Source organism: Vicia villosa, linkage group LG1 (assembly GCF_029867415.1).
Source record: "Vicia villosa cultivar HV-30 ecotype Madison, WI linkage group LG1, Vvil1.0, whole genome shotgun sequence".
Classification (NCBI taxonomy): Eukaryota; Viridiplantae; Streptophyta; class Magnoliopsida; order Fabales; family Fabaceae; genus Vicia; species Vicia villosa.
In genome coordinates, this window is record NC_081180.1 from 11140158 (window position 1) to 11168118 (window position 27961).

Consider the following 27961-nt stretch of genomic DNA (forward strand, 5'->3'; position numbering starts at 1 on the left):
CTCGATAATTCCCCTGAGAGATAATCACAGTATCAAAGATAAAGCTTCACAATGGTGCTCTTGAATGCAAATGATGTATGATCTTAGGGTCAAAAATTGGGGTATGACACCACCCAGTCAATAGTAGATCGTCAATCACCTATTTTCAAGAGAGAAATGGGTTAATAATGACATTGACCTTCTCTGTATCCAAGAAACTTCCTATCCCACATTTCTCATAACGAGTCGATAAGAAACTCCATGGGGCGAGGCGATACATCCCTTTTGACGACTTTCACCAGTCGCCTTTCTTTGGACGGTATAAACTCATCGCCTTAGGCGAGGTCCTTTACAATTATAACACTACAATAATCTTTATAAAACTTAAAATTTTCAAAATAAGTTAACTTACTCTCGCAGTTATTTGCATGACTATAATTAAATAAAATTAGTTGAGAGTTTTTCAATCTAGTATTCTATATGCTCAAATTTATTAAAATATACTCTCAAAAAAAGGATTCACACGAGTCGAAAAAATCTCAAATTATTTTATACTTAGAAAAATGAAAATAGTAAAAAAGTTAGGTGCAAGTAGTAATTCTAAAACAAACCTGGTCAAACTTGATAGGCTCATCAGCCCACAAACATATAGATAGGCCCATCTTAAAGGATTGTATTTAAAATATTTTGGTAAACGTTGGATTATATATGGTAATAATTTTTTTATGAGTTTAATTAATATGCATTGTATACAATTAATTGACATGTCATCTAAATAATTTAAAATACAAAAGTAATATACATAATATTCATCTGTTGATGGTTTTTTCAAATTAATTTTACATTATCATTAAATAAAAGACCAATAATTTAACATGTGAACAAAATAATTTTAAAATTTAAGCGTAACTGGTTTGTATTGGAAAAATTTACACTGTATGGTTGTGATTAGTTGACAGTCTAAAACTATTTTAGACGCATGATTTCTTTTCTCAAAAAATAATTAAATAATAAATTTAAATAAATTTTAAAATGAAGTATTAAAATTTCGGAGGCCGTGAGGGCAAGCTCCGAACAAACTCTTTTTTTGCCGCTCAAATTCTTTCTCACTTTCTTTTCCGGCGGCTTCAGCTCCGATAGAACGCCGAAGTGAACCTTTCTCTCTCCAGAGCTTCTCTGAAGTAATCGCCGCAACTTCTTTTGAAGCTTACCGTGTTGTGGTACTTTCTTTTTCTTCAATTCTAATCTCATTTCGTCTTCGTTTTATCTCAATTATAATCTCATCTCATTTCAAAGAGAATGCGCATTCATTATACTGTATCTATGGAATGAGTTCTTCACAAGAATTGCAGAAATTCAATTTGTATTTCGCTTCTTGCATATATGAATATTCATTTCAATTCAATTCACTGTTAGTGTGTTAATTACGTAGTAGAATGTCATTGCCTAGGGTTTGTATATGCAAGAATTTGTTGGAATGTAAAATGATTTGATTGAGATATGATATTTCTGATTTCGTATTAGAGTTGTTAATGATAAATCAGCAACAATGATTACTAATTAGCTCTGTAGCATGTAGCACTGACACCTCTGAAAAATGTGTGTCAGTATCGGTGTCGAAACTGACACCAACAATTGTAATTACATTTAATTTATTTATTTTTTCAAATTATTATAGGTGTCGACATGTCAGTGTCAATGTCGTGTTTCCGATGTCTTTGTTGGTATAAGAATTATTATGGTTGTATTATTGACTTGTGATTATTGTCTGACCTCAAATTGTTGACTGCAGTTGAAGTCATGGATACTGATGAGGAGTGCTCAATTGTTCTTCAGTTATCTGACAATGATCCTTTCTTTGATGAAAAGAAGGTAAATATAAGATAATTGAGTTTTTTTAATCTGTGTTTAAGTTTTTTTTTTTTTTTTCCTTTCTAATCTTTGTAGCTTATAGCGAATTTGTGTTATAAAAATTTCCTTTAGAATTTATACCGAAAAATTCTTTAACTGTTCAAATTAACGTGTTTCAAATACGAGAAAAATTAAGCGGTTAAGAGAAGCATACTACTCCGATGTTATTCAAGGCAATATGTTTTCGCAATGACCAAGCTATGCTAATATCTGCCTCTGGTTTATATCTGTCGGGGATTCCCTTAACTTTTCATGATTTATTGAATTAAGTGTCAAACCATTACTACTGTAATGACTAATCTGGATTGTTTTTTATCAGAAACTACTACAGTGTAAGGGGTTTAGTGCCGAGGAACGGATATTTCTCAGGCGCGCTTCAGAACCTCCTAGGATGAATGATACCGTAAAGATCTTACTTCAGATTGCAAGAATCATACAGTTGAATGAGGTTACTTTCTTTTCTTCTCTCTGACTGACAGATACTCAGTATCATTCTAAGGAAAAACTCTAGTTAAGGGTTGTGTTAAAAAATTCTTTTTACTCTTCAAATAATATGCAATCAAATTATACTCTCTTTCTTTTGGGACATCAAGTACTCATGAGTGAACTTATTTTACCGGGCTTCAGCTGGAACTCTATTTTGCTGAAGACGATGCATCAGTGGAGTTTTACAGTCCCAGGAATGAGTTGGAGGCTCTCAATTCAATTGTTTCGGTCACTGAAAAATTACTTTCTAGTTGTACACATTCCCATACAAATATCCTGCAAGGGTTACGTCAAACGATTCTTGATTTAATTTCTGATTTTGCGGACCAAAAAAATATAAAGGGAGTAATTGAGAAGCACCACATTTGTGAGAAAGAAGAACAGGTGATCGAGTGGGGTAACAGCCATGGCGTAAAGACACAATTAAAGATAGCTTGTAAGTTTCATTGTAGTTCTGTGTCTTTCAATTGGTTTCTGATTTGAGAATGTTTTTCTTTCATTTGCTCAAGTATTATCTTTAAGATATGTATTACAGATTTCTTCTCACCTTAATCTACACAGATGTTGAAGGAGCAGGACGGGGAATGATAGGAGGAAAAGATCTAAAAGTTGGAGATATTGCTATAGAAATTCCTGTGTCCCTTATCATTTCCGAGGAGCTTATGCTTGAAACTGATATGGTATGTGCCCTTTAAAAAAAGAGTATTTTATTTAAAATGAGGCTATATTGTTTTAGTTGAATTGAATATAAATACCTTTTTTATACTGCATCTCACTTATCTTCTATTTTACAAATATAAATGTCCCATAGGATGCAACTTAAAGTATCTGTCCTTACCAAATAGGAGCAACCACTCTTTCTTTGTTGGAACTTGGGACGATTTACAACATAATTGAAAAATGACCCCTTTGATTTAGTATGGATATACATATGCATATACATCCCAAGCAACATTATTTTCTTAAAATCAGTGTTGTTGACGGAAGTCCATGAAGGAGAGCCAAAATACCGTCATACTGGCCGCTTTGTGGCACCATCATAGTGGATTATGGCGGATAAACCCGCAATATCGGCCAATATTTATTGCTGTGGCGAGCTCAAAAACTGTCACTGATATTTGCCGTGGCCGATATTCAATAACTTTGCTTAAAATAAATTTAAAAGGACAAATATCATAATGTTCACTACATTGTATTTTTAGTAACTAATAATTGTCCTTACCCAATTCAGTATCGTCTCTTAAAAGAGGTTGATGGCATATCATCGGAGACAATATTGCTATTATGGAGTATGAAAGAGAAATACAACTGTGATTCAAAATTCAAATTTTACTTTGACACACTTCCAGAAAAATTTAATACAGGTTAGCTTACTTGACTATGGCATGCTTTATGCGTATGCACATACATAGATGCAAATTTTATTTTAATCACTAGTATTGCAACTTGCAAGTCATTGTGATGCACAGGACAACCTATATACTTGAAGAATAAACTTGTGCTAGGACTATGAACATACTAAAGTAACTCTAAATTCAGGATACCCTATTATATAGGTTTCCTAGGGTAATTACTTTTTATGTATCTTGAATTTACCCTATTTTCCGTATCGTCATCAACCATATGGATTTGTTTTAACTAATAACTTTGCAAGATACATTTATGAAAACAACTCTTTTTATGTTTAGGCCTGTATCTTTGGTTCGTTTTATGATCTGATCTCTATGGTTAACATCTGCACGTCTATTTGGTGGTTTTGTTTTCCCTGTTTTAGTTGTTAGGGGAAGCAAGAGTTATGAGCGAAGTACAGTTTTTATGCTTTAGTGTGGTTTTTCTAGCCTTGCATACTAGAGTTGTATGGCTTTGCTGTTAAGTTTGAGGAATTGGATACTTTGTCATAATTTGTAGGTTTCTGTAGAGACCTTATCTTTGTGAAGTTGCTTGCTTCATGGTAAAGGAGACTTTGTGACAGACAAGCCTTGCTTGTTTCATGATACTTGATGAAATACTTTGTGAGATGCAAGTGATCCAATCAAGTTTTAATTAATGGTTTATTCAGTCACACAATATGGGTTTATAGATGCACTTTCAAGGATATTATAACAAAAACAACTTGACTATCTCATGATTATGGAAAGTCTATCAAGACTGATGGATCAGAAAGTATTAACATATAGAAAAAAAGGGGGTCTTGGTTGTTTGATAAGGTAACTTTAACTATGGAAATCATGTCATCTGCAAAATAGAAGAACTAAGTGATAATTGAACACAAAGTACAAGACTATGATGAGGTTGAGATTTGTGCTTCAGATGACGTGTCTATTAGCCAGTATTTCTTGGATTGATCTGACTGTTTGATATTATATGCTCAATTATTAATAAGCTCATTCTTATCAAATTATATTAATGAACTATTTGTCCATTATCTCCTGGTGTGTTCTGAAATCTATGTCCAACTGTATTGCAACCATTGAGTGCCCAAATGATATATCAAGAACAAGGTTAACCAGGTATCTAGGCTAATTAGATAGGCCGAGGGAAAGAAAGGTGTAACATTAAGGTATATAGCATATACCTATGAAATAACTATCCACTGTGACATTTATTATATTTTGTTCACATGTTTGTCAAATATCTCTGATATTTAATTTGCAGGATTGAGTTTTGGGATTGAAGCGATTACAATGTTAGATGGAACCTTGCTGTTTGAAGAGATAATGCAAGCAAGAGAGGTAAGTTATGCCCAGGTTCTGACCTTTTTCTTATTTTTAGATTGAAAGTTCTGCCTTCCTTTGAGATGTAGTAAACCTATTAAACTTCACTGATTAGTTTATTTAGTATTTAGGTTATTGTGAAAAAGTAAATTATTTCTTGTATATTAAACATTGAAAGGTACAAGGATATATATATACAGAATTCCTATACTATTTAAGGAAATAGTAATTATGCAGTTCTAATTGCATATCTCTAAAATTAATGAGATTTCCTAATCATATTAATTTGTACATAAATAGGAAGATATTCTATGTTTTCTAAATTAATTCTTTAAATACTGCAAGATTTCCCACACTCCCCCTCAAGCTGGTGAATAGGTGTTATCCATTCCTAGCTTGGACAAGATTCTTTCAAAATTGTGGCTGTTGAGTCCCTTAGTTAGAAAATCTGCAAGCTGATTTTGAGATGACACATATGGTGTGCATATCAAGCCACTGTCAAGTTTTTCTTTGATGAAGTGTCTGTCAACTTCAATATGTTTGGTTCTATCGTGTTGAACTGGATTATGAGCTATGCTAATTGCTGATTTATTGTCACAATAAAGCTTCATTGGTTCTTCCCATTTTATCTTTAAATCTTCTAGGATGATTTTCAGCCAAAGGAGCTCACATATACCTTGTGCCATGGCTCGAAATTCTGCTTCAGCACTAGACCTTGCCACAACACTTTGCTTTTTACTTTTCCAAGTTACAAGATTTCCCCCAAGAAAGGTACAATAACCTGTTGTTGATCTTCTATCCACAATTGACCCTGCATAGTCAGCATCTGTATAGGCTTCAAGCCTAACATTTCCATTACGTTTGAATAGAATTCCTCTTCCTGGGGTTCCTTTAAGGTAGTGAACAATTCTGAGTGCAGCTTGCAAATGATTCTCCTTTGGGTTATGCATAAACTGGCTGACTAAACTCACTGCATAGGCAATATCTGGCCTGGTGTGAGATAAGTATATAAGTCTGCCCACCAGTCTTTGATACATCTCTTTGTCTACTTCAATGTCTTCTTCTGAATTCCCAAGCTTTTGGTTCGGATCGACTGGAGTGTTGGCAGGCTTGCATGCTGATTTTCCGGTCTCTTTAAGAAGATCTATCACATACTTTTGCTGAGATATGAAAATCCCCTTCTTGGAGTGGGCTACCTCAATTCCCAAAAAATATTTCAACTTGCCCAAAGTCTTGATTTCAAATTCATTTGCCAAGCATTGACTCAACCTTTCTTGCTCCTTTACATCATCTCCTGTTAATATAATATCATCAACATAAACCAGTAACACGGTCACTTCCCCCGACTTTGAGTGTTTGATAAACAAGGTATGATCACCTTGACTTTGTCTATAACCCAAATTTGTCATAACTTTGGTAAACCTGCCAAACCATGCTCGTGGGGACTGTTTCAGCCCATACAAGGCCTTTTTTAGTTTACACACTGTGTTCGGAGCACCCTTTCCATCATATCCTGGTGGCAACTGCATATAAATTTCCTCTTCAAGTTCCCCGTGTAAAAATGCATTTTTTACATCAAACTGTTGCAAGTCCCAACCATAATTTGCTGCAAGGGATAAAATTACTCTTACCGTGTTCATTTTGGCAACCGGGGCAAATGTTTCCAAGTAGTCAACTCCATAAGTTTGTGTGAATCCCTTAGCCACTAACCTTGCCTTATGTCTTTCAATTGAGCCATCAGCTTTGTATTTTATTGTATACACCCACCTGCATCCAACTGGTTTCTTCCCTATTGGTAAAGTCACTAACTCCCATGTATCATTCTTTTCTAAAGCTTCCATTTCTAAATTCATGGCCTGCTTCCATTTTCTATCAGATAATGCCTCAGATAGGGTAGTAGGTGTAGAGGTGTTATTTAGGTTAGTAAGGAAGGCTTTATGGGAAGGTGAGAAGTTTCTAAAGGATAAGTAATTTGAAAGAGGGTAAAGTGGATGTTTGGTACACTCTCTGGTTTTTTTCCTAATGGCTATAGGCAAGTCATCTTCATTTACTTTCTCAGTTTCTGCAAGTTCAGTTGGTGGGTTAGGAATTAATAGAGAATTAGAAAAGGTTACCTTGTTAGGATCTTGATTTTGGGTGGACTCTTCAACATGCATAGTGTCTGAAACAGCCTTTGATTTTCTAGAGTACACCAAATTTTTTCCAAATCTAACATCAACATTTTCAGGTTCAACATGCTGCCCAGGCTGCACAACCTGTTTAGGATGCTCGGGCTGCACAACCTGTCCAGGATGGTCAGCAGGTTCTGATGACAAATCAGGAAAGAAGAATCCCTCATCTTCTTTAAAGTTCTCCCCCTGAAGATGAGAGTTACAAAAATAGCTCTCATATTCATTGAAAGTAACATCTCTAGAGACATAGAATTTTTTCGAAGGTGGATGATAACATTTATATCCCTTTTGAGTGGAAGAGTATCCTACAAAGACACACTTAAGAGCTCTAGGGTCAAGTTTTCCCCTTTCTGAACTATGAGTATGAACAAAGGAAGCACACCCAAATATTCTTGGTTTAAGATCATTTGTTGTGGACAGATTTGGATAAAAGTAGGATAAGACATTCATAGGACTCTTTGATTCTAAAACTCTAGTAGGTAGCCTATTAATAAGGTGGGTTGCAGTGAGGACAGCTTCTCCCCAAAAAGTTTTAGGGACATTATTTTGAAATAAAAGAGCCCGGGTTTGATTGAGGATGTGTCCATTTTTCCTTTCTGCCACTCCATTTTGTTGTGGTGTTTTAACACAAGAAGACTCATGGATAATGCCCTCTTTTTGACAAAAAGAATTAAGTGCATTATTGAAATAGTCTTTGGCATTATCTGATCGAAGTCTCTTGATGTTAACACCAAATTGATTTTTTATCATGGAGTAAAAATTCAAAAAGGTTGAGCTGACCTCTGATTTGTGTTTAAGCAAAAAAACCCATGTAACACGGGTGCAATCATCTATAAAAGTTATAAACCACCTAGCACCAGACACATTTAGCACATTAGAGGGACCCCAAACATCAGTATGAACAAGATAGAAAGGAAAAATACTCATTTTATTACTTATTGGAAAGGACACACGCTTGTGTTTAGCAAGCTCACACACCTCACAATGAAGACTCTCAACATCTAACTTAGAGAATAGAAAGGGAAATAACAACTTTATGACTTGAAATGAAGGATGTCCTAAGCGACAATGGTATAGTAGGATTTTTTCTTTATTTGTCATCACTGATACAAGTGAATAAGGCAAGTCTTTTCCAGAAGACAAGTTAGGTTCTTCTAGATAATAAAGGCCATTACATTCTCTAGCATGTCCAATCGTCCTCCCCGAAATCTTGTCCTGCAACAAACAATCATTATTATGAAAAATAACATTACATGACAAATCTTGTGTAAGTTTTTGTATTGAGGCCAGGCTCATAGATAATTTTGGGACATGGAGAACATTTTTTAGGGTTATTGAATGGTTAATTTGGACATCTCCTTGACCAGCAACTGTTATAAGAGTGCCATCAGCAGTGGCAATTTTCTTATTGCTGGGGCATGGGGAATAGGTTGAAAAATGTCTAGCTAAAGGTGTCATGTGATCGGTGGCTCCGGAGTCTAGTATCCAAAAAGTTTTAGAGGGTGTACCTGAGGCATTTAGTCCAAAAGAAAATGGTAACTTGCCGTAATTAAAAGATAAAAGCTTACCAGAATATGCCAATGAACATGAGGCAGCAGCCGGTTTTTCCAATTTGCTCAAAAAACTCTTCATCTTTTCAATTTCTTCCGAATTGAAATGGGTCATTTCAGCTGGTTTATTCCCTTCACTTTTGCCAACAGCAGCAACATGAGCATGTCCTGCTTTTCTTGGGAAATTCCCTTTAGACCCCCACTCTCTATCTCGGTTTTGAGGTCTCCCATGTAGTTTCCAGCATTTCTCTCTAGTATGGCGAGGCTTATTACAAAAAGTACACCACATTTCATCCCCTTTCTTTTCCATGTTTGTTGGTTCTCCATTCCTTTTGTCAACACTCTTGTCTGCCCCTTCTCCTTTGCTGAAGTTAGCTAGCATGGCTGAATTCTCAACTATTGGAGTGTCTAACATTAGACTCCTTCTGCTCTCTTCACTTCTCACAATAGATACCACTTCATTAAAGTTGGAAACTTTTTGTTTCCCTAAGATTTGAATTCTGACTTGGTCAAAATCAGAGTTTAAACCAACCAGAAAATCATACACCCTGTCTTGTTCAATATACTCCTTCAAAGTTGCTGCATCAGCAGAACACTTGGTTTTTATGACCCTATAATGGTCAAGTTCCATCCATAATGCCTTGAGCTGATTAGCATATTCGGTGACTGTTCTATTACCTTGTTTTGCTGCCATAGTTTTCACCTTCACTTCATATACTTGGGCAGCATCTTTGGCCTTGGAGTATGTTTCATTTATAGCATCCCAAATCTCCTTTGCTGTACTGAGAAACATGCAGGTGTCACTTATCTCTGGAACCATGGAACTCCACAACCATGCCATAATCATGGAGTCTTCTTCATCCCATTTGGTGAAGATGGGATCCTCCTCCTTAGGTGCAAGATCTGTTAGATGCTTCACTTTACCTTTTCCTTTCAGAATTGTACGAATGAGTTGAGACCATTTGAGATAATTTTTTCCATTCAATTTGTAGGCAGAATGGATATTCTGCAGCTCTCCAGAGTTCTGGGATTTGACATCTTCTGTCCCAACTTTTGTGGGTTTTTCAGAGTCGGTATCAGATCCCGACATTGTAGGATCGAGAAAAAAAGTGGTTCAAAAGACTTTTTTTTAAACCAATGGAAACTGCAATAGCAGTCAAAGAAAAAATGTGCTATGAATGCACACGAAAATAGCACCAGCAAGGAAGGCTGGTGTTTTTAGGTATCGCAGCGGAAAGAGGCACCCAGAACGGATGCTCTTGATACCATGTGAAAAAGTAAATTATTTCTTGTATATTAAACATTGAAAGGTACAAGGATATATATATACAGAATTCCTATACTATTTAAGGAAATAGTAATTATGCAGTTCTAATTGCATATCTCTAAAATTAATGAGATTTCCTAATCATATTAATTTGTACATAAATAGGAAGATATTCTATGTTTTCTAAATTAATTCTTTAAATACTGCAAGATTTCCCACAGTTATTGATCTTTTTAAGGAACCTGGAGTGATTGAAATGAAAAACTGGTAGAAACAGTGGAGAGAGAAAGAGAAAGAGATAGATAGAGAGGACCATTCTATAGAATGCATGAGGAGTTTCTCCTCTAAGGATTTCTCCTTTCACTCACGAGCTACCAAATGTATAGAACTTCCTTTTTCTATCCTTATATTTTCTATTTATAGATGATATACCCTCTACTCTAACTAACCATCTACCCTAAGTAATCCTAACTACTCTAACCCCCTTTATTCTTTATCCTAACACAACCTTAGTAATTCTAACTATTCTAATCCCCCTTTATTCTTTATCCTAACACAATGTGTACCTGCCCTTAATAACTATGAATTTTAAATTTTAAACAGTGTGTCACTAATGCATATAACTTGTTTAAATAATGGTTCATTTAAGGTTCTTCCCTGCTGCTCGACTCTTATTGCTGGTACCTAATTCCATCATTTGTAACATGATTTCCTTCAATGTCTTTCCATCATTTGCTTAGGTATCAATGATATGTCTCAAATTCATTAGTCTGATATTAACTATTATGCAAATTTTAAATCAGAGTGGCACAGCGGAAGCGTGGTGGACCCATAAGGCCATAACCCATAGGTCCCTGAGAAAAACTTGCATGGATACGAACTTAAATCTTTAGTGCAACAAATAAGAAGAGAGAAAATTTTAAATTTATTTAAAATTTAAATTTTTTTAATTGGATTCATGGGGTGGTTGTGATTGAGTAGGAGAGAGAAAAAATTATTTTTGTTTTTTAATTAATAAAAAATTGTGATTTGGTTGTTTGTAAAGCCACATGTTATGTTTGTTTTCATGCTAGTATTTTTCTAGGTCCCTGTCTTATTTAGAAGGACTAATTACATCTTACAGTCTAACATTGTTTTCTCTCTCTTAATGCCTCAATGTCATCTATAGCTAATTTTGAATACCTTAATTTTGGAAATTGGAACTTTAGAAGGTGAAATTTGTTTCACCTTGTAGAGTTCCATTGTTGAAGTTTAAAACTAACTACTAATGATGCCGAGAGTTGCAGAGAGATAAAAGCCAATTCAAAGAGGCTTGCTCACATTAAAACAGAGCTTATACTAATCTGTTAGGGAATGGAAATGTAATTTATCCTAATGGATAATAACTAGCAGCACTTGCGCTATTATGTATTCTCTTTCATGAAGTGTCGAACTGTCAATTACTCAGAGATGATGATATTCACGTCTTTGTACATGCTTATTACTGATTACTTCTACTTATAGTACTAGAGGCTGCTGCATAAAAGAAAAGAAAGATATTATTATAATATATTATTATTAAATTGGAAAGATTGCAGCAGTTAGTAGTATAACTGATATCAAGCAAGAGAATTAAAGTCAGCAATGAAGAAAGACAACGATTATTGTGTGGTTCCTCTTTTTGGTTTTGGATATCAAAATACATAGATATGGGTATCCTACAAGAGCTTGATATGAATTGGATTATAAATATAATTACATTTATCCAAATTTGGATATGGTTATGGTTGAGCTACATATTCAATTAAAATGAGCCGCCCTATTTTATTTTTAAGGATAATAGGATTTGAATAATTTTTCATTTTGAATGGCATCACATCATGTCAAGACTCAAAATGAAACAATGCATGTGATATTAAAAAGTGAAAAGTTAAAAACTACATGTAACTTGTGATTACATGATGCTGCAAGGAGAGACCTATAGCCACGGTTCTATATTTATATTTTTTTCCATGATTTAATGCTTAGTTTTGTTCTTGATAATGTGATATGATTCCAGTGATGGTGAAATAGACTTATTATTAATTCATATGTGCCTGTGTGCGGGAGAAACAAGCAATGTAGGTGTTGTGTTTGGTTCAATTCACATGACCAATTAATATAAAGTAAAAAAAGCTTTGGTTGGATGTGGAAATAATAGGATGACAAACATGTTTGTGTACGGTTATTTTCAACGTTTCACTGATGCGTTTGATCATCTGTCATGTGGTAAATTTTGGAGCTTTCTCAAATTCTTGGAGCTATAAGGTTTCTACAAAGCCGGTTTTAAATTTCGTTCCATGCCTTAACTGTTTGTAAACCCATTTTGAACTGAATCCAAAGAGAAAAAGTGGTTGAATTTAACATCCAAACCATATAAATGGATAGAAGATGGATTTGGTTTGGATTTTGGAAAAACCTGTCCATGAACATCCCTACCCGCATTTAACGAATGGTATTTATGTGTTCTTTCTTTTTTATGGCAGCATCTGCATGCTCAGTATGATGAGTTGGTTCCTGCTCTGTGCAATGGTTTTCCTGATATATTTCCTCCAGAGCTGTACACGTGGGAGAAATTTCTATGGGCTTGTGAGCTTTGGTATTCCAATAGCATGAAGATAATGTATTCAGATGGAAAGCTGAGGACATGTTTGATCCCTCTTGCTGGTTTTCTTAATCACTCAGTAAGTAAACTCTCCTTTTTGCATTGATATCATTATGATTGTACGTAAATTCTCATTATTATTTTTTCTCTCCCTACTGTCTTTCATTTTTTTCCCCTCCCTCCTCCCTCTTTCATTTTTTTCTCTCCTGTCTTCATTTTTAATATTTTGATAAAAGTGTTTTTATCACTTCCAATAGGGAAGGTAAAGATAATAGAAATTCAAAATAATATGTCTGTTAATTACCTTTTCAAGAATAGCATATTCTTCTTGGACTAGGCTGGCATTACCTAGTTTTCTGCATTTTTAGATTTAAGATCATAAATGCAAGTTGATGGCACCCACTATGCCTGATGAAATTTACAAATTGTTTGCTAATTTCTGTACTGAAGTGAGCTGTTCTGTGTATTAAGCGATGAAATTTACAATTGTTTGCCTGGTTTATACTACCTAAAGATGATTTTCTGGTTTATAATATGGTTGATTATACCTCCATTATTTTTCATGTTCGCCAGTTGCATGAGAATTTGCACTATAACCAGGCAGCAATTGGGATTTGGGACCTCTATATCTTACTTTTCTTACTTCACTTTTGGTTCTGACAACAGCTGCACCCACATATTATGCACTATGGCAAAGTAGATCCTTCAACAAATTCATTGAAATTTTGTCTATCAAGACCATGCAGATCTGGAGAAGAATGCTGCTTAAGCTACGGGAACTTCTCCAGCTCTCATTTTATTACGTTTTACGGTTTCTTACCTCAAGGAGACAACCCGTATGATGTTATTCCTTTAGGTAACATTATCGCCCTATTTCTTTCTAACCTTACAAATCTCAGTTCTCAAGTAACATCCCTTGCAGAGTTTAATGTGCCTTTTTGTTGTAAGTTTGATGAGCTGGTGCTGTCTGTCAAATAGATGTCCTAACTGTCATTTGCAGACATTGATAGTTCTGATGTTGATTCTATTGAGCATAAGCCTGTGTCCAACTGGACAAGTCACATGGTGCGTGGTACTTGGCTCTCCAACAATCACAGCATATTCCATTATGGCCTTCCCTCTCCATTATTGGATCATCTCCGGAGATCTCGAAGTCCCATGCTGCAAACAAAGACATTCGTACTCTTCTTTCACCCTGCAATTTTAATTTGTTTTCAAGCCTTTATATTTAACATATCATTAGGATTCTGCTGTTATGAAATTCACCTAAAGTTTTCACTCTTAATTTGTTTTCAATCTGAAAGTTTTTTTATGCAATGCATAGTTTAATTTGTTTGAACTTCTGCAGAGAGAGAAAATATTAAATTAAATGCCCTTAAATGCTTATTTGAACACGTTTTAGGCAAAATTCCTACAGTGTTTTAAATGTTACTTTTATTTTATGATTTGAACACGTTTTAGGCAAAATTCCTACAGTGTTTTAAATGTTACTTTTATTTTATGATTTGAACACGTTTTAGGCAAAATTCCTACAGTGTTTTAAATGTTACTTTTATTTTATGATTTGAACACGTTTTAGGCAAAATTCCTACAGTGTTTTAAATGTTACTTTTATTTTATGATTTGAACACGTTTTAGGCAAAATTCCTACAGTGTTTTAAATGTTACTTTTATTTTATGATATAAAGTTTTTAATATTTCATAGTCCCCTGAATTTTAATCTACAAAATGTATTTCTGCCACAGTTGCAAGGAAACTTGGAAAATGAGCTGGAAGTTCTTGGAGATCTTAAAGACATCTTTGATGACATGGTGGACAATATGGGTGATATCGATCTCGATGACAGGTGAAGGTGTTAGAGTCCATTTGCTTTATTTTATTTTATTTTAATATAATTGATGTTAAAATAATTGATTTTAAAAAAGTGGAGGGTAAAAGAGTTGATCTGTGTTTTGTAATGATTTTTTTAAGTGATTTTAGAAAGAAAAAAATTGTTTGGATTATCACTTGAGGTGTAAAATAAATAATTTAGTATCCTTAGAATCGACTCTACCCGCATAAAAGTTAAAAAACTTATTTCTCTTAAAATCAATTCTAGTTTACATATCCACCAAACTTTTTATCCAAACAACCAAGTTAATGCAGCAATTGATTTTACTAGACTAATGGAACTCCAGCTCTAGTTGGTTTACTGGCATAAATCATGATTTTTCTTTTGCTGACATGATTTTTTTGTGGTTTTCAGAGAAAACTACAATTGGGATGAAAAATTAGCAATGGATTTTAAAAATCTACAAAGACGAATTGCCCATTCTGTTTCAACTTCATGCAGTTCTGGGGTCAACATGTTGAAGAATGAACTACAGAAGTGTATGGCTGAGGACATCATAGGCTAATTACTCTTAGCTGTAGCATGTAATTTGGACCATAGGTTAGATTTTGATATGTTGATGATTAACTTCAGAGTAGACCTCATTTAGCGGTGGGATAAAATTTGGTTGTTGTTGATTAGATTCCTAATGAAGTTTTGCCGTCATTGCTCTATGGGCCTTGGCTTGTTAGTGGCATAGGGCAGCTCAGAATATCCTTTTGATGGGGTTGAAAAATGATTGGTTCCAGATCTTTTGTTTGCTGTAGCAATTGATGCCATGTATTCTTTTGAAAAGTTTCTACTCTACAATTTAGTATAAACCTACCATTTAAAATGCCTGCTATTCGTCTAGAGAAAAGCATGTTCACTACGTTTACCTTTACTTATAAGATTCGTTGTATAACCTTTGAAATGAATGGTTGGGAGCAAGACAATTACTTAATGCATCACATGCTTTTCTAGCCTAGGGTGCGAAAATACATTTATGCCTTTAGGTTTCAGAGATATTTTTCCGGACGCACTAAAATTCAATAAATTACTGAACAAAATCTTGAATCAGTGAAAATAATTTATTGAAGATACAACTATGTAAGTCTTACGTAGATGCATTTTTGGACGCACTAAACTTCATACTCTTTCAAAATCCATTTTTACAAACACTCCCCAACCCCGAATATATGAAACTCACTCATAACACATTCAATCTTCATCAAACTTCATCAAATATGAGTGTTCAAACATCATTGAGCAAGAAGAATCAACTTGAAGAGACAAATTGTAAGTTTTTTTTTTAAAGTTTATTGAGTTTATGTAAAGTTGTGTAGAAGTTGACTTTTAGGTTATGAAATCAAAAGATTTTTAGTGTTTGATAGCTTAGAAATACTGATGAACGATTTAGTTAAGTAGTTTTTATGATCAATGAATTATTTTTGATGTTTTATGGGTATGCAATCCGCCATTGACGGTGCTTGGAGTTGCAGGAATTTTCGGAGATGCATCTCTGAAAATTTTCGACGTTTACCCAAAAATCATAGATGCATATACGTTAGCAATCTCTTTGCAATGTTTTATATTTTTTGTTGTAATGAGCTCACGGTGTAACACTTATCTTGTCTATTTACAGTAATTGTGGCTGAAAGACCACCTAGATTGAGACACGACAGCGTTGCACAACATGCATCCGTTCGAAGGGAAAAAAGTCAACCATCCCAAGCTCCTTTTATCTCCAGATAGGTTGATGCGGAGGCGGCGTCAGGTTCCAAGGCTCATGTCTCTCGCCTTCTTCTCTGTCCTCCCGTAGCAAGGGAGGGTCCCCTGCTCATGCCTCCTCGCCTCCATCTTCACGTAAACGCATGAGTTCACCTATTCAGGTACCTGAGACAAGAGACGCATCACAAGCTTAGGAGACACCGGAGGCATCTGAGGCATCCCAATCCCATGAGACACCGACGACACCTAAGGCATCATAGTCTTAGGTGGCACATGCATCCCAATCCCAGTGGACACCTGATGCATCACAGGCATCCCAGTCCCAGTGGATACGTGAGGCATCCTAGGTCCAAGAAGATGAGGCCGCACTTGAGGTACCTCATGGTTTTGAATGAGGTTCGTCAGGCTTATCATTGTTGCCTCTTTACCCAAACCAAGTTGCTAAATATATCTAGGACAGAGAGGTAAAACTTAGCAGGAATTATTCATTTAAATCTGCGTTTATTTTATTACTAAATTATAGTCGAGTCTTAGAATACCTTATAACTAGTTGATATAGGAATCATTCATAAAATAATATGTGTTTGTTGTCTGCATAAGATACAGAGATATGTATTCGAAAGCCTTACGTAAATGTATCTTCGGAACAAACTAATGTTAAGCAAAAACATGTGCGTTCAGAGATACATCTTCGAAAATTGATGGACTTTTTAGGAATTGCATAGGATGTTTTTCAGGTATATAGGGTCTATTAAGAGATTCTCTAGTAGCAGTGTAATAAAAATTAAACCGGACCAATCTGTTAAACCGACTTGACCAGAAATTAGATTCAGGTTCTGTTTGGTTCAAATGAGTGAAGATGAGGGATTTTAAAGAGAATGTAAAGAGAGAAGATGGAAGAGATTTTTTTAATTTTGAAAGAGGAGAGGAAAAGAGAGGAATTTCAGTTAAAAATAGATCTAGTTCACGCGGGAAAATGAGATATTTTATTAATAATTTATATTTGTATCCTTATGATCTTACATAAGTAATATTTTAGTATATAAAAATAAATAATTTTAAAATATTAAAATAAACTTGAATATTTTAAGAAATATAATAGTTTTCTAAATATTAAAATTCATATTTTCTCCCTTCAAAATTCCCTAATCTGGGAGGATGCAAAAAGTGTGTTTTGGAGAAATTTTGCTCTCCTTCTCTCCCCTCATAAAATTTGAACCAAACATTTTCAATTAAAAATATTTTCTCCCCTCCGCTCCCCTCCATTTACTCCAAATCAAACACACCATAAACACTAGTTTAATTAAATTTAAAAACTGATTTGCTAAAAACTAGCTAGGAAACTGCCGAATCAGACAAAAATCGTCCAAAATCTGGAATACCAACAATTTACTGGTTTGACGTGGTTCAACCTCTATATATACATAAGAACCAACAATAAAATCAAAAGTGAACCAACATAAAAATGAAACGGAAACAACAATTGTTATAATATATAAATGAAATGGCTGGAATAAATAATTGAAAGTCTAAAAAATAAGAAGGATAGTAGGAGAAACCAAAATGCAAGCCATTTGAAGAGAGAAAATAAATAAAAAAACTGAGAGAAGATAGACGTGGTGATAAATCTTGGGGGTTGTCTTTCCACCCTTGTGTCTTCTTCCATACCTCTAAAAATCCAAAAAACGAAAAAAGTGTGTTCGGAGATGCATCTCCGAACGTTAGGTGCAGATATGATTTTACATGTTGGTGCGGGAGAAGACTTAAGGGTGGAAATAACAACCCCCTAAATCTTAAGATTTTTTAATTTATGTTTGGAATGTTATGTTTGGGCTGTTGAAAGTAATTCCTTGTGTCGAAGTAGTGTCGAAAAGATTTGATTTTGTTTAGAAGTGTGGAAACACTTTGTTAAACACAAATTTATTTTAGATCTAAATAGATTTAATTTAGATTTAAACTATATTAGATTTGATTTAGTTTTAAAATAGGTATTTCGGGCTTTTATAGTTTTGGGTTTTGGCTTAGGAAGCAAGTTAACCTAAATTTATAAATAGGGAGTAACCCTCATTATTTTGTAATCAAGTCAATTGAGTTATATTCACAGAATTTGCAGTTGCAAGTGAATAATAAAGTTTTCCACAATTTGTGGGCATAGAGTTACTCTGCAGAAATCCTAATATCTTTTCTTCTTTAAATTTCTTTTCTCTTTTCATTGTTATTGTGTGGTGATAACAATCTTGTTCATCAAGATTGATAGAAATTCATCATAGATTTTAGTGGATTTCTAATATCCGGTATCAAGAGTTTCGATCTATCAATCAAGGGAAGAAGAAGAAAATCACGATGATGGTGAATTATGGGAATGGAAATTATCCAGCAACTCCACCAATTCTGAAAGTAGATAACTATGAGAATTGGTGCAAACAGATGAAAGTTATATTCAGGTGTCAAGGTCTTTGGGATCTTGTAAAGGATGGATTATAAGAGCTTGAAGAAGACGCTTCAAAAGAAGAAATAGAAGAACACGAAGAGTTAGAGGAGAAGATTTATAAAGCATTCTTTATAACTCATAAATGTCTGAGTCCATACAACTGTGAAAATGTTAGTGATTCCGAATCTGCAAAAGAAGCTTGAGAGATTCTTGAAAAGTCTTTTGGAGGTGCTGAGAAGGTGATAAAGGTGAGGTTACAAACTCACAAAAGAACGTACGAATTGCTTCAGATGGAAGATAGTGAAAGCATAACTGAACTCCTCACCAGGGTTACGAAACTAGTGAATCAAATCAATATATGTGGAGAAGCAATAACAACAAGAGCTGTTATTTCGAAGATCTTGAGGTCTTCGGGCCCTAAGTTCGACTACGTGGTGGTATCCATAGAAGAGTTGAAGTATTTGTCAAAATTAACAAAAGAAGAGTTTCAAGGGACACTTGAATCTCATGAACAACGAATGGTTGAAAGAGCTGCAGGCAAGTTGAAGAGTGGTGTGGCTTTGCAGGCTCAGTCGACAAACGAAAAAAAAGTCAAAGGAAGTTGGAATGGAAATAAAGGTAGAGGTGGCTACAACAATTCGACTGGTCGAAGTCAGTAAGAAGGAAGCTGGTCGAATCAGAGAAAACCCGTATACCAAAACAACCAAAGATGTGGTGCTGTAGGTAAAGGAAGAGGCGGTGGTCGAAAGCCTTACAAGGGTCACATTCAGTGTTTCAATTGTCAGAAGTATGGTCACTATTCTACAAAGTGTCCAGAAAAGAATAAGGATCAGGAAAGTGATGCAGAGTTTGCAAAAGAAGAAGAAGAAGAAGAGATGATGCTGATGGTTACAACAAAAGATGAAGATAAATTCAAGGACCAATGGTACTTGGATTCAGGATGCTCATCACACATGTTTGGAAGTAAATATTGGTTTGTCAACATAAAGCCCTCAATGAAGAACATGGTGAAATTCACAAATGACAATACTCTAGTAGCTGAAGGTATTGGAGACGTTCTAATTATGAGGAAGGATGGAAAAAGGTCAGTAATTTTCAATGTGTTGTACATACCAGGCACGAAGAGCAACTTGCTCAGCATTGGGCAGTTGATCGAAAAGAACTACAAAGTGTCGATCAAAGACAAGATGATGAGAGTCGTCGATGCAGGTGGAAGGTTAATCTTGAAGGCTCCTATGTCTCAAAATAGAACCTTCAAGATCGAACTCGATGTGATGGAGCACAAGCGTCTTTCGACCGTAGCTAGCATAGATGAATGGATGTGACACTATCAACTAGGTCATCTCAACTTCAAAGACATCAAAGACTTGAAAAGAAAGAATATGTTTTCAGGACTGCCAGAAATCGACATTCCAAACGAGGTATGTGAGGAATGTGTGCAGGCGAAGCAACACAAGAATAACTTCAGCAAGGATGCAGGAAGTAAGTCGAAGGCTATTCTCGAAATCATATACCCTGATGTATGTGGTCCTATCCAGGTTGATTCGAATGGAGGTAACAAATACTTTGTTATATTCATAGATGATTTCGGTAGAAAACTATGAACTTACCTGATCTAGAAGAAAAGTGAAATGATCGAGGTATTTGTCAAGTTTAAATCGATGGTCGAAAGATAAAATGGACGAAAGCTCAAGGTTCTGAGAACTGATGGTGGTGGAGAATATGTGTCGAAAGACTTCAATATATTATGTGAGAAAGAATGGATTGTGCATGAGGTGGTGCCACCCGAAGAGTTACACCACGAGTTACACTAGCTCGTAATTTCATTTTGAATAAATATTTTTTAAAATCAACTGTTGGATCGAAACATACTATCATATAAATAATACATATAAAGTTTGACATTAATCTATAATGATTTACTATACCATAAGATATTCAAAGATTAACGTTAAAATGAACTTTTATATAACGTTAATTTTGATGCAATTCAATGACATAGTAAATCATTATAGACTAATATCAAAATTTATAGGTATGATCTATATGATAGTATGTTTCAATCCAACGGTTGATTTTAAAAAATATTTATCCGAAATGAAGTTGCGAGCGAGTGTAACTCGTGGTGTAACTTTTCGGGTGTAATTTGATCCCTCTTTATATAATTTGATCCCTCATTTTAAAAAAATTATAAATTTTTATACATAAAAGTAGTTTCTTTTTAATTTTTTTATAAAAAAATATAAAAATTAAAATTTGTTTGAAAAATATTTAAAAATGATAGAAAATTAATCAATTTTACTGTTTACTTTATATTTATTGTACTGTATTTAAACACTCATCAATTTTATATCGTGCTTTAAGTAAAAAGAACATAAAATAGTTCTTTTTAATTTTTTTATAAAATATATATAAAAAGTAAAATTTGTTTGAAAAATATTTAAAAATATAGAAAATTAATCAATTTTACTGTTTACTTTATATTTATTGTACTGTATTTAAACGCTCATCAATTTTATAGCGTGCTTTAAGTAAAAACAACATAATTTTACTTAATAATAAAATAAAAAATATATAGTAAAATTTGTTTAAAATTGAATGAAAGTACTCCCTCAATCTCTTTTATAAGCAAATTTGATTTTTTACATTCATTTAATAGATGATGTATTTAAACTATATATATAAATTAGATATATCATTTATTCAATGCATTAAAAAGTTAAATTTTATTATTTTATTAAAAATCATCTGCTTAAAAAAAAACTATAAAAGATTAAATTGTATATTTTGCCTAAATTATCCCTTCTGTTCAAAATTATTACACTATGAAAGGGGCTTATAAATAAATAAGAAACGTCTCAATTCAAATATCACATTGTCTTACAAGTGTTATTTATTTATTGACCTAATTGATCAATTTCCCCTGGCATACATATTCTATCTCTTAACTAAAATTTCAAATTTCTCTCACATTTATTTTTACATATTTTCTTACTTATATTTTAATTTTTTTCTCTATTTATTTATTATCACTAAAAATAATAATAACGTATTTTTATTTATCTCACGGTTACTATCAACACAATATCTATTTTATTTTAATTAATCATTGTCTTAGTTTGAGAGAGAAATTTTTTATTTTAAATATTAATTTTTTTCTTTCTCCATCTCACGTTTCCTTTTTTTTCTTCTTCTTTTTGTATGATTATTTAATACAATTAAATTTATATGATTATTGTTTATTTTATAATTAAGTAAATTATTTTAAATTTTTTATTTTATCTAACTACATTTTATATCGCATCAAATAATTTTTTATTTCTCACGGGTCATTATCAACACAATATTTATTTTATTTTAATTAACAATAACCTTTATTTGAGAGATTTTTCTTTGAAAGTTAAAATTTCATTTTTTTCTTCATCTCATGAGAATTTTTATGAGTTTTTATACAATTGAATTTATATGATTATTGTTCATTTATAATTAAGTCAACTCATTTCAAATTTACATGTGTCTAAATACATTTTATACAATATAATATAAATTTACCCGTGCCCCTGCACGAGTATCTTACTAGTATTTTTTTAAAGAAATATTAAAGTCATATTATTAAGAAGTATTAAGAAAAATCATGTAATTAACATGAATTGTGTCCGCACGTGTGTCATCTAGCGGTGCAACGCTTGAGTCCGCATAATTTTCATATTTATATATTATTATAAATAAATTATTATTATATATAAATTGGTAATTTAAAAATTAATATAATTAAAAAAGTTATTAAAAAAGTTATTTATCACCAAAGTGAGAGGAGATTATTTTAGTAATAATTGATTATAAAAGGTTGTGTAATTTATTGTAATTTGATTCATCCTCCTATATAGTCATATAAATAATTATAAATAATATATATTTTAAAATGATATATTTAAACTTTTAAATAATTATTCAGTCAAACTATTAATAAATGATTGGATTTTTTAATATTTTTAGAACCAATCAAATATATTGAATTTGAATAATTAAAAAGCAAAACACAAAAATAAAATATTCAAAAGAATTCAAACTAATCTGAAATTAAATATATTTTTAATCAAATTTCAATTAATTTCACTCCCTGCCAGATATATCCTGCGTTAGAAATGGCAGAAGAATATCTGGAGTACCATAATACATTTAGAAAAACAATAAAACAAAAATATACAGAGCATTATATAATTGAAATATTATCCACAAGAAAAAAAAAAAAAACAGCATTGCAAATGCTTTGATAAATCAATGAGGCAACAACTCTAAACGCACTGGCCTCTTCTTGTCCTTTTCTTTCTCCAACCGCCGACGCTTCTCTCCCTTACCATCATTCTTCTTCCACTTTTTCCACTCCTCTGTAAACACCCACAAACCCTTACCATACACCCTCAACTAAAAACCAAACAGTCACATCATAATTCCTATATAATCAAACCCCACACGTGGCAAATATTATACAGTTCGAGTATTTTAGTTACTGTGAGTATTACCCCACCGAATCAAAACCAACCGAAAAAGGTGAAGTGGTTCCATAAGAGAGAAGGGTTCGCTTAAACGTCTTTCTCTGAAGGTTTCTTTCTCTCTCTTCATTCTTCGTTTGCTTTGTTTCGCTGTAGAGAGAGAGAAAGAACCTAACTAACTGCTCTCGTTGTTCTTCACGTGTTATAGCTAGCTTCGTTTGCGAGTTTTCTTCTTCAATCTTGGAACGATTTGGAGTTTTTTTTCTTATTCTTTTTTCATTTTAGGTTTTCTCGGTTTCGTTTTTGTGTTGTTAGCTATTTCTTCTCAAGATGCTGGTAGCTAATAGTTTCGATCTATGGCGGAAAGATACTTTCTTCTCTGCAGCGGAGGAGGTGCAGGAATCAGCTGATATGTACGTTTTTCGATTCCTCTTTACGATTCACACTTTTCGTTTTACGGTGATTTCGAATTGATTTAGAATTGACTTAGTTACTTAATTATTCGAAACTTGTGGTGTTAAATTATGGATCGATGTTGGTGTATTTGAATATTTTGTTATGGTACTGTGATTTTTTTGAAGAAGCTACGGCATTTTTTTAACACTGATGGTAGTGAATTTAGGTTTGAACTTCGAGTTCATAAACTGTGTTCGTAATTTTTTTTTTTATTTGTGATAGTTTTTCCCCCTTTAGTGCATGCAAATGGTTTCTTATGAAATTTAAATTACGGTTATCTCTTATTTCAAAGTTTGAAAGGTTTTAAATATCGGTGTTGCATATAGACTTTTGCGCGATTTCCGTTGATACAGGTGTTGCAACACGGAATACAGTCATCACTTGTCGCGGTGTGAATTAACCAGTTTGTTCTTTATCATAAAAACGGTTAACGGTATTAGGATCGGTACCTTTATGTTGCAGCCGTTTTTGCATCAACGGACCGTTTTTTAAAACCTTGAAACTAATGCTAAGTTTATACTTTTAAAGAGATCACATGAAGAGTAGTCATATTGCTTGAGTGATTGTGTATTTAGGAGGTAGAATGATCATGTGTTCAGTGCTCGTTCATGCCTGAAGGTTTACTGTCTTATAATAGTTTCATTTGTTTGTTTATCCAGAATGGAATCAGCATATAGAGCATGGTTAAGAGAGAGAAGAGAAAGGTCAAATACTGTTGATTTAAATGAATTGGGCAGGGAGCTTCAAACTGCTTTAGGTACCGCAAAATGGCAGGTATGTTAATGTTAATATACTACTTTATATGTTTTTGATTTTTCCTCGAATGTCTATGTTTTATTATTGTAGATTCTTAGATAAGCCACCTCTTTCCTTTTTGTTTGTCGTTTAATCGCTTTAAGCCGAGTGTCCCTCTTCGAATATTCATTTGCTTATTCTATTTCTTTTTGTTGATTTTTGGTTTTGAATGTTGTGAAATAGTTGGAAGAATTTGAGAAAGCTGTTAGGCTAAGCTACCGACATCTTGGTGATGACCATAGAGCCACAAGGCACAGGCAGTTTATTTCTGCCATCGAAAGCCAAATTTCCCAGGTTGAAGTAACTTTGAGGGAGTTTTATATTGAGGAAGGTAAGCAACCTCTTCGGTGGGTAAATCTTGATGAAGAAGAGCGAGATGATTTTGCCGCGTTTCTATCTGGAACCTGCGAGACGATCCAGAGCACTAAAAATGAATGCATGGATGTTTCTCCAAGAAAAATCTCACCTGGGCAGAAACAAGTCAACAAAGAAGATAAAATTGTAAATGCAAATGTAAATGCTTTTTGCAGCTGGGATAGTTCTACAAATGAAAAGGCGTCTATGGATGTTATTGCTTTTAACAAGGGCAGAGATTGTGCAATAGAAATAAAAGCAGAAGAAATTTCGAGAAATAGTGATGATGTTGTTTCTCAAACAGATGTAACAACTAGTACAAGGAAGACATGGAGCCCTCCACCAAATTATGCTGCTTTAAGAATTGTAATTGCTGATGAAGATGAGCAGAGGAATAAACTCACACGGACCGTTGATGCCACCCCTAAAGATAAAGGAATCAAACCTCTCTTTTGGAAACAAAAATTTGAAGAATATCCTCAGGCCATGCGAGCCGTTCATATGTTCAATCAGGTTAGATCTATGAACAATTTTTAGAAAGAGACGTGTAAAAGAAGATAGGAATTTGTTTTTTCTGTCTTTGCCTCGCCTACCAATCACATTGTTTATGTAACACGTCTTTACAAGGAAATGCTTACGTATTTATGTACTCTGCAGCTTTTTGGTCGCATTGGTTTATGCCAAAGAAAGCTTCAAAGTCCCTTGCGTTTGCGGCGTGGCCGTTCTCTTAAAGTTACACTTGCTCTAATGATTATCATTTTTCTCCTTGGTAAGCTTTCAATTTCCTGCTCCCTAAAGATTCTTAACAGCCAAAAATTCCATATGTATCGATTTGTGCTTATTTTAGCTTTATTCTAATGTTCTTACTCCGTAAAGCTTTATTCTCATTATTATGATATCTGTAGCATTACTATTAAGAAGGGGTATTTTCTGGAAAGCTTTATTCTCATTATTAAAATTTTTATAACATTATTTTTCTGTATGTATGATTAATCATTAGTGTACTGGGAAAAAAGAACACAATGAGAGCGTTCGAAAAGAAAACATGCCATTGTCTAGGGAAATACTAAAGCAATTAGCTTTGGTAACAAAATGATAGTCCTTGTTGTTTTGAAAACAATCAATCATGCCAATTAACTAACTATCTTTCTCCTTTAGATATCTGGCAAGTAAGGCACCCTCTTGTGCGGTTTCCTCTTACACATAATGTCCAATTTACCTAGTGGAGGCGAGATCTTCTTCTCGACCATGCCAACAATTTAACTACATTATGGCATCAACATTACCTGTGACCTGTTCATATCTAAATGCTAAGACAATATTTTTATTTTTTTTCCTGTTTCATTAGCAAGATTGAGGGTTTTTTTTAGCATGCTGGACTTCTTTACTTTTATCTTGTTGCATGCTGCCAATCATGTTTTGCCAATAGATTAATCATTTTAGTCTTCTCAGCTGTTTCAAACTTCTTTTATTACATGTCTGTTTTCTTTATTTCTGTATCAATCATTGCTAATCACGAATATTTTCTTTCCTTTCTCCGCAGTTCCCTTTGTATTTTACTCAACATGAGGCTAAACTGCTTCTTTACTCAATCTGTTCAAGAGGTATTTCCAAAACCTTATGTTTTTGTATTTTTATAATTAATAGAATAATAATAATCTTAAAATAGGGTGCATGTTTATGGTGTAAGCTAACATCCATATATTTCCTTTTTCCTTAAAACCTAGTTGGAAACAATGAAAGATTCTTTTTCCTTTTCCCTTGTATGGATTCTTGTGGAGTGTAGTTTTGTTTACCAGCAAAATAGTTTAATGCACGTTTCCTTCATCTGCTGCCCAAACGTAGCAGAGTTTCAAGCCAAATCTTGACTTTTGTGGTTATAAGATAGGGACATTACAAATAATTTATAGCTGCTAGCATTGTTTGTGTTTGAAGATTATTGAAAATCTTATTATATATCTTCGCTTAGGACCTCATTTATTATTTTTTAAGGAAAAAAACAAAAGATTAGGAGTTTTATATATCTATGTATAAAACGTTTCCAAAGAGTAATTCAATAAGCAAAGTCAAAGGGTTACTGGGTGTTTGAAAACTCGAATATGTACTAATTAAAAAAAAGTCTAGGTCCTAGTAAAGAATCAATTCATTGAAACAAAAATATATTATCTTATGATATTAATAAATTGGTCAATGAAATAATATTTTCTAAAGCATGATTATGAATGGTTGTTGTGGTTTTACAGGTATTGATGGTGATGGATAAAAAGGCCACTAGGTGTTTGAGATACTTTCCTGTGCAGGAAAAATGGACCAGTGAAGGGCAACCAACCAATGAGTGTCATCTTATTCTACTTGGTGGTTATTATTAGAAGATTAAGACGAATGAAATTACTCATACATGTGTAGTGTGTGGAAAGCCGACATGATAACCATTATCAACCTCCTTTATACAAGGATAGGAATAGGATAGGTGTCTGTTAAGTGTATATACATTCATCACAATAATGTTTTATTTAATGTAACTGCCACTATGCTATAAGTGTTTGGTTGCAATGAATTGAAAGTTGTTCATGTGACAAGACTTAGTGGGTAATGGCGTATACTATTTTTTTTAGGTGGACTGGTACACTTTAATTAATTGTTATGATATATCTATTCTTACTTCACCTCTGGCCCTTCCTAACTGCTGCCATGAAACCAACACCTTACTTCCCACTTCAGCATTTAAGGAACTTTTGCTTGAAGGAAAAATGAAGAAAATTATATTTCAAGATAAAGGATGAATTTAACTAACCATGTGGAGGCATGGAGGGAATATGATGAAACAACAAAGCTTCCCAAACCCAATATGACAATAGAATTTTAATGGCACACTTTAATACTAAAAAGTAGTTATAGATATGCTTGGATAAACGACTAAATAATTTTTTTTTGCATACATTATTTTAAATCAAAGAAGTGGTGAGAGTGTTTTTCTATATCAATATTGATAACATTTAATTTCGAACTTGAAATCATCCGGTGGCTTTGGATTTTTTTAGCTTACATTTAATGTCCTTTTATTTTCACTCCCTAAACGATATTTAAGTACATTTATCATATTTTTATTAAAAAATAATAAAAATAATAAAAATCACACATAAAAATCATA

The 27961-nt window shown here is 33.5% G+C and overlaps 2 protein-coding genes across 3 annotated transcripts; both read left to right on the plus strand.

Moving 5' to 3' along the window:
* The first annotated feature begins 1041 nt into the window (after positions 1 to 1041).
* On the plus strand, positions 1042 to 15366 carry LOC131628432 (uncharacterized). Its single transcript, XM_058899268.1, has 12 exons — positions 1042 to 1199; positions 1772 to 1851; positions 2210 to 2338; positions 2518 to 2812; positions 2938 to 3056; positions 3608 to 3740; positions 5032 to 5108; positions 12583 to 12780; positions 13368 to 13557; positions 13702 to 13880; positions 14447 to 14547; positions 14947 to 15366. The coding sequence occupies exons 2-12, from the start codon at positions 1780 to 1782 to the stop codon at positions 15095 to 15097; spliced, it is 1644 nt and encodes a 547-aa protein (XP_058755251.1). The 5' UTR covers positions 1042 to 1199; positions 1772 to 1779; the 3' UTR covers positions 15098 to 15366.
* Positions 15367 to 22990: 7624 nt separating this feature from the next.
* LOC131628441 (uncharacterized) lies at positions 22991 to 27389 on the plus strand. 2 transcript variants are annotated; one of them, XM_058899288.1, is made up of 7 exons: positions 22991 to 23315; positions 23521 to 23618; positions 24321 to 24435; positions 24640 to 25323; positions 25468 to 25579; positions 26354 to 26414; positions 27054 to 27389. In XM_058899288.1, exons 2-6 carry the CDS (start codon positions 23536 to 23538, stop codon positions 26377 to 26379), a joined length of 1020 nt encoding a protein of 339 aa, XP_058755271.1. In that variant the 5' UTR covers positions 22991 to 23315; positions 23521 to 23535; the 3' UTR covers positions 26380 to 26414; positions 27054 to 27389. The 2 variants fall into 2 exon arrangements, with proteins under 2 accessions (XP_058755271.1, XP_058755263.1); XM_058899280.1 differs by having other exon boundaries at positions 22992 to 23315; positions 23491 to 23618.
* Positions 27390 to 27961: the final 572 nt, after the last annotated feature.

What these genes read in the sequence shown, in the direction of transcription:
- LOC131628432 (XM_058899268.1), top strand. Translation starts at nt 1,780, where the DNA reads ATGGATACTGATGAGGAGTGCTCAATTGTTCTTCAGTTATCTGACAAT. An exon ending in AGATAATGCAAGCAAGAGAG is followed by an intron (nt 5,109 to 12,582) that starts GTAAGTTATGCC and finishes TTTTTATGGCAG; the next exon opens with CATCTGCATGCTCAGTATGA. An exon ending in GTATGATGTTATTCCTTTAG is followed by an intron (nt 13,558 to 13,701) that starts GTAACATTATCG and finishes TGTCATTTGCAG; the next exon opens with ACATTGATAGTTCTGATGTT.
- LOC131628441 (XM_058899288.1), top strand. Translation starts at nt 23,536, where the DNA reads ATGCTGGTAGCTAATAGTTTCGATCTATGGCGGAAAGATACTTTCTTC. An exon ending in TAGGTACCGCAAAATGGCAG is followed by an intron (nt 24,436 to 24,639) that starts GTATGTTAATGT and finishes GTTGTGAAATAG; the next exon opens with TTGGAAGAATTTGAGAAAGC. An exon ending in CCGTTCATATGTTCAATCAG is followed by an intron (nt 25,324 to 25,467) that starts GTTAGATCTATG and finishes TGTACTCTGCAG; the next exon opens with CTTTTTGGTCGCATTGGTTT.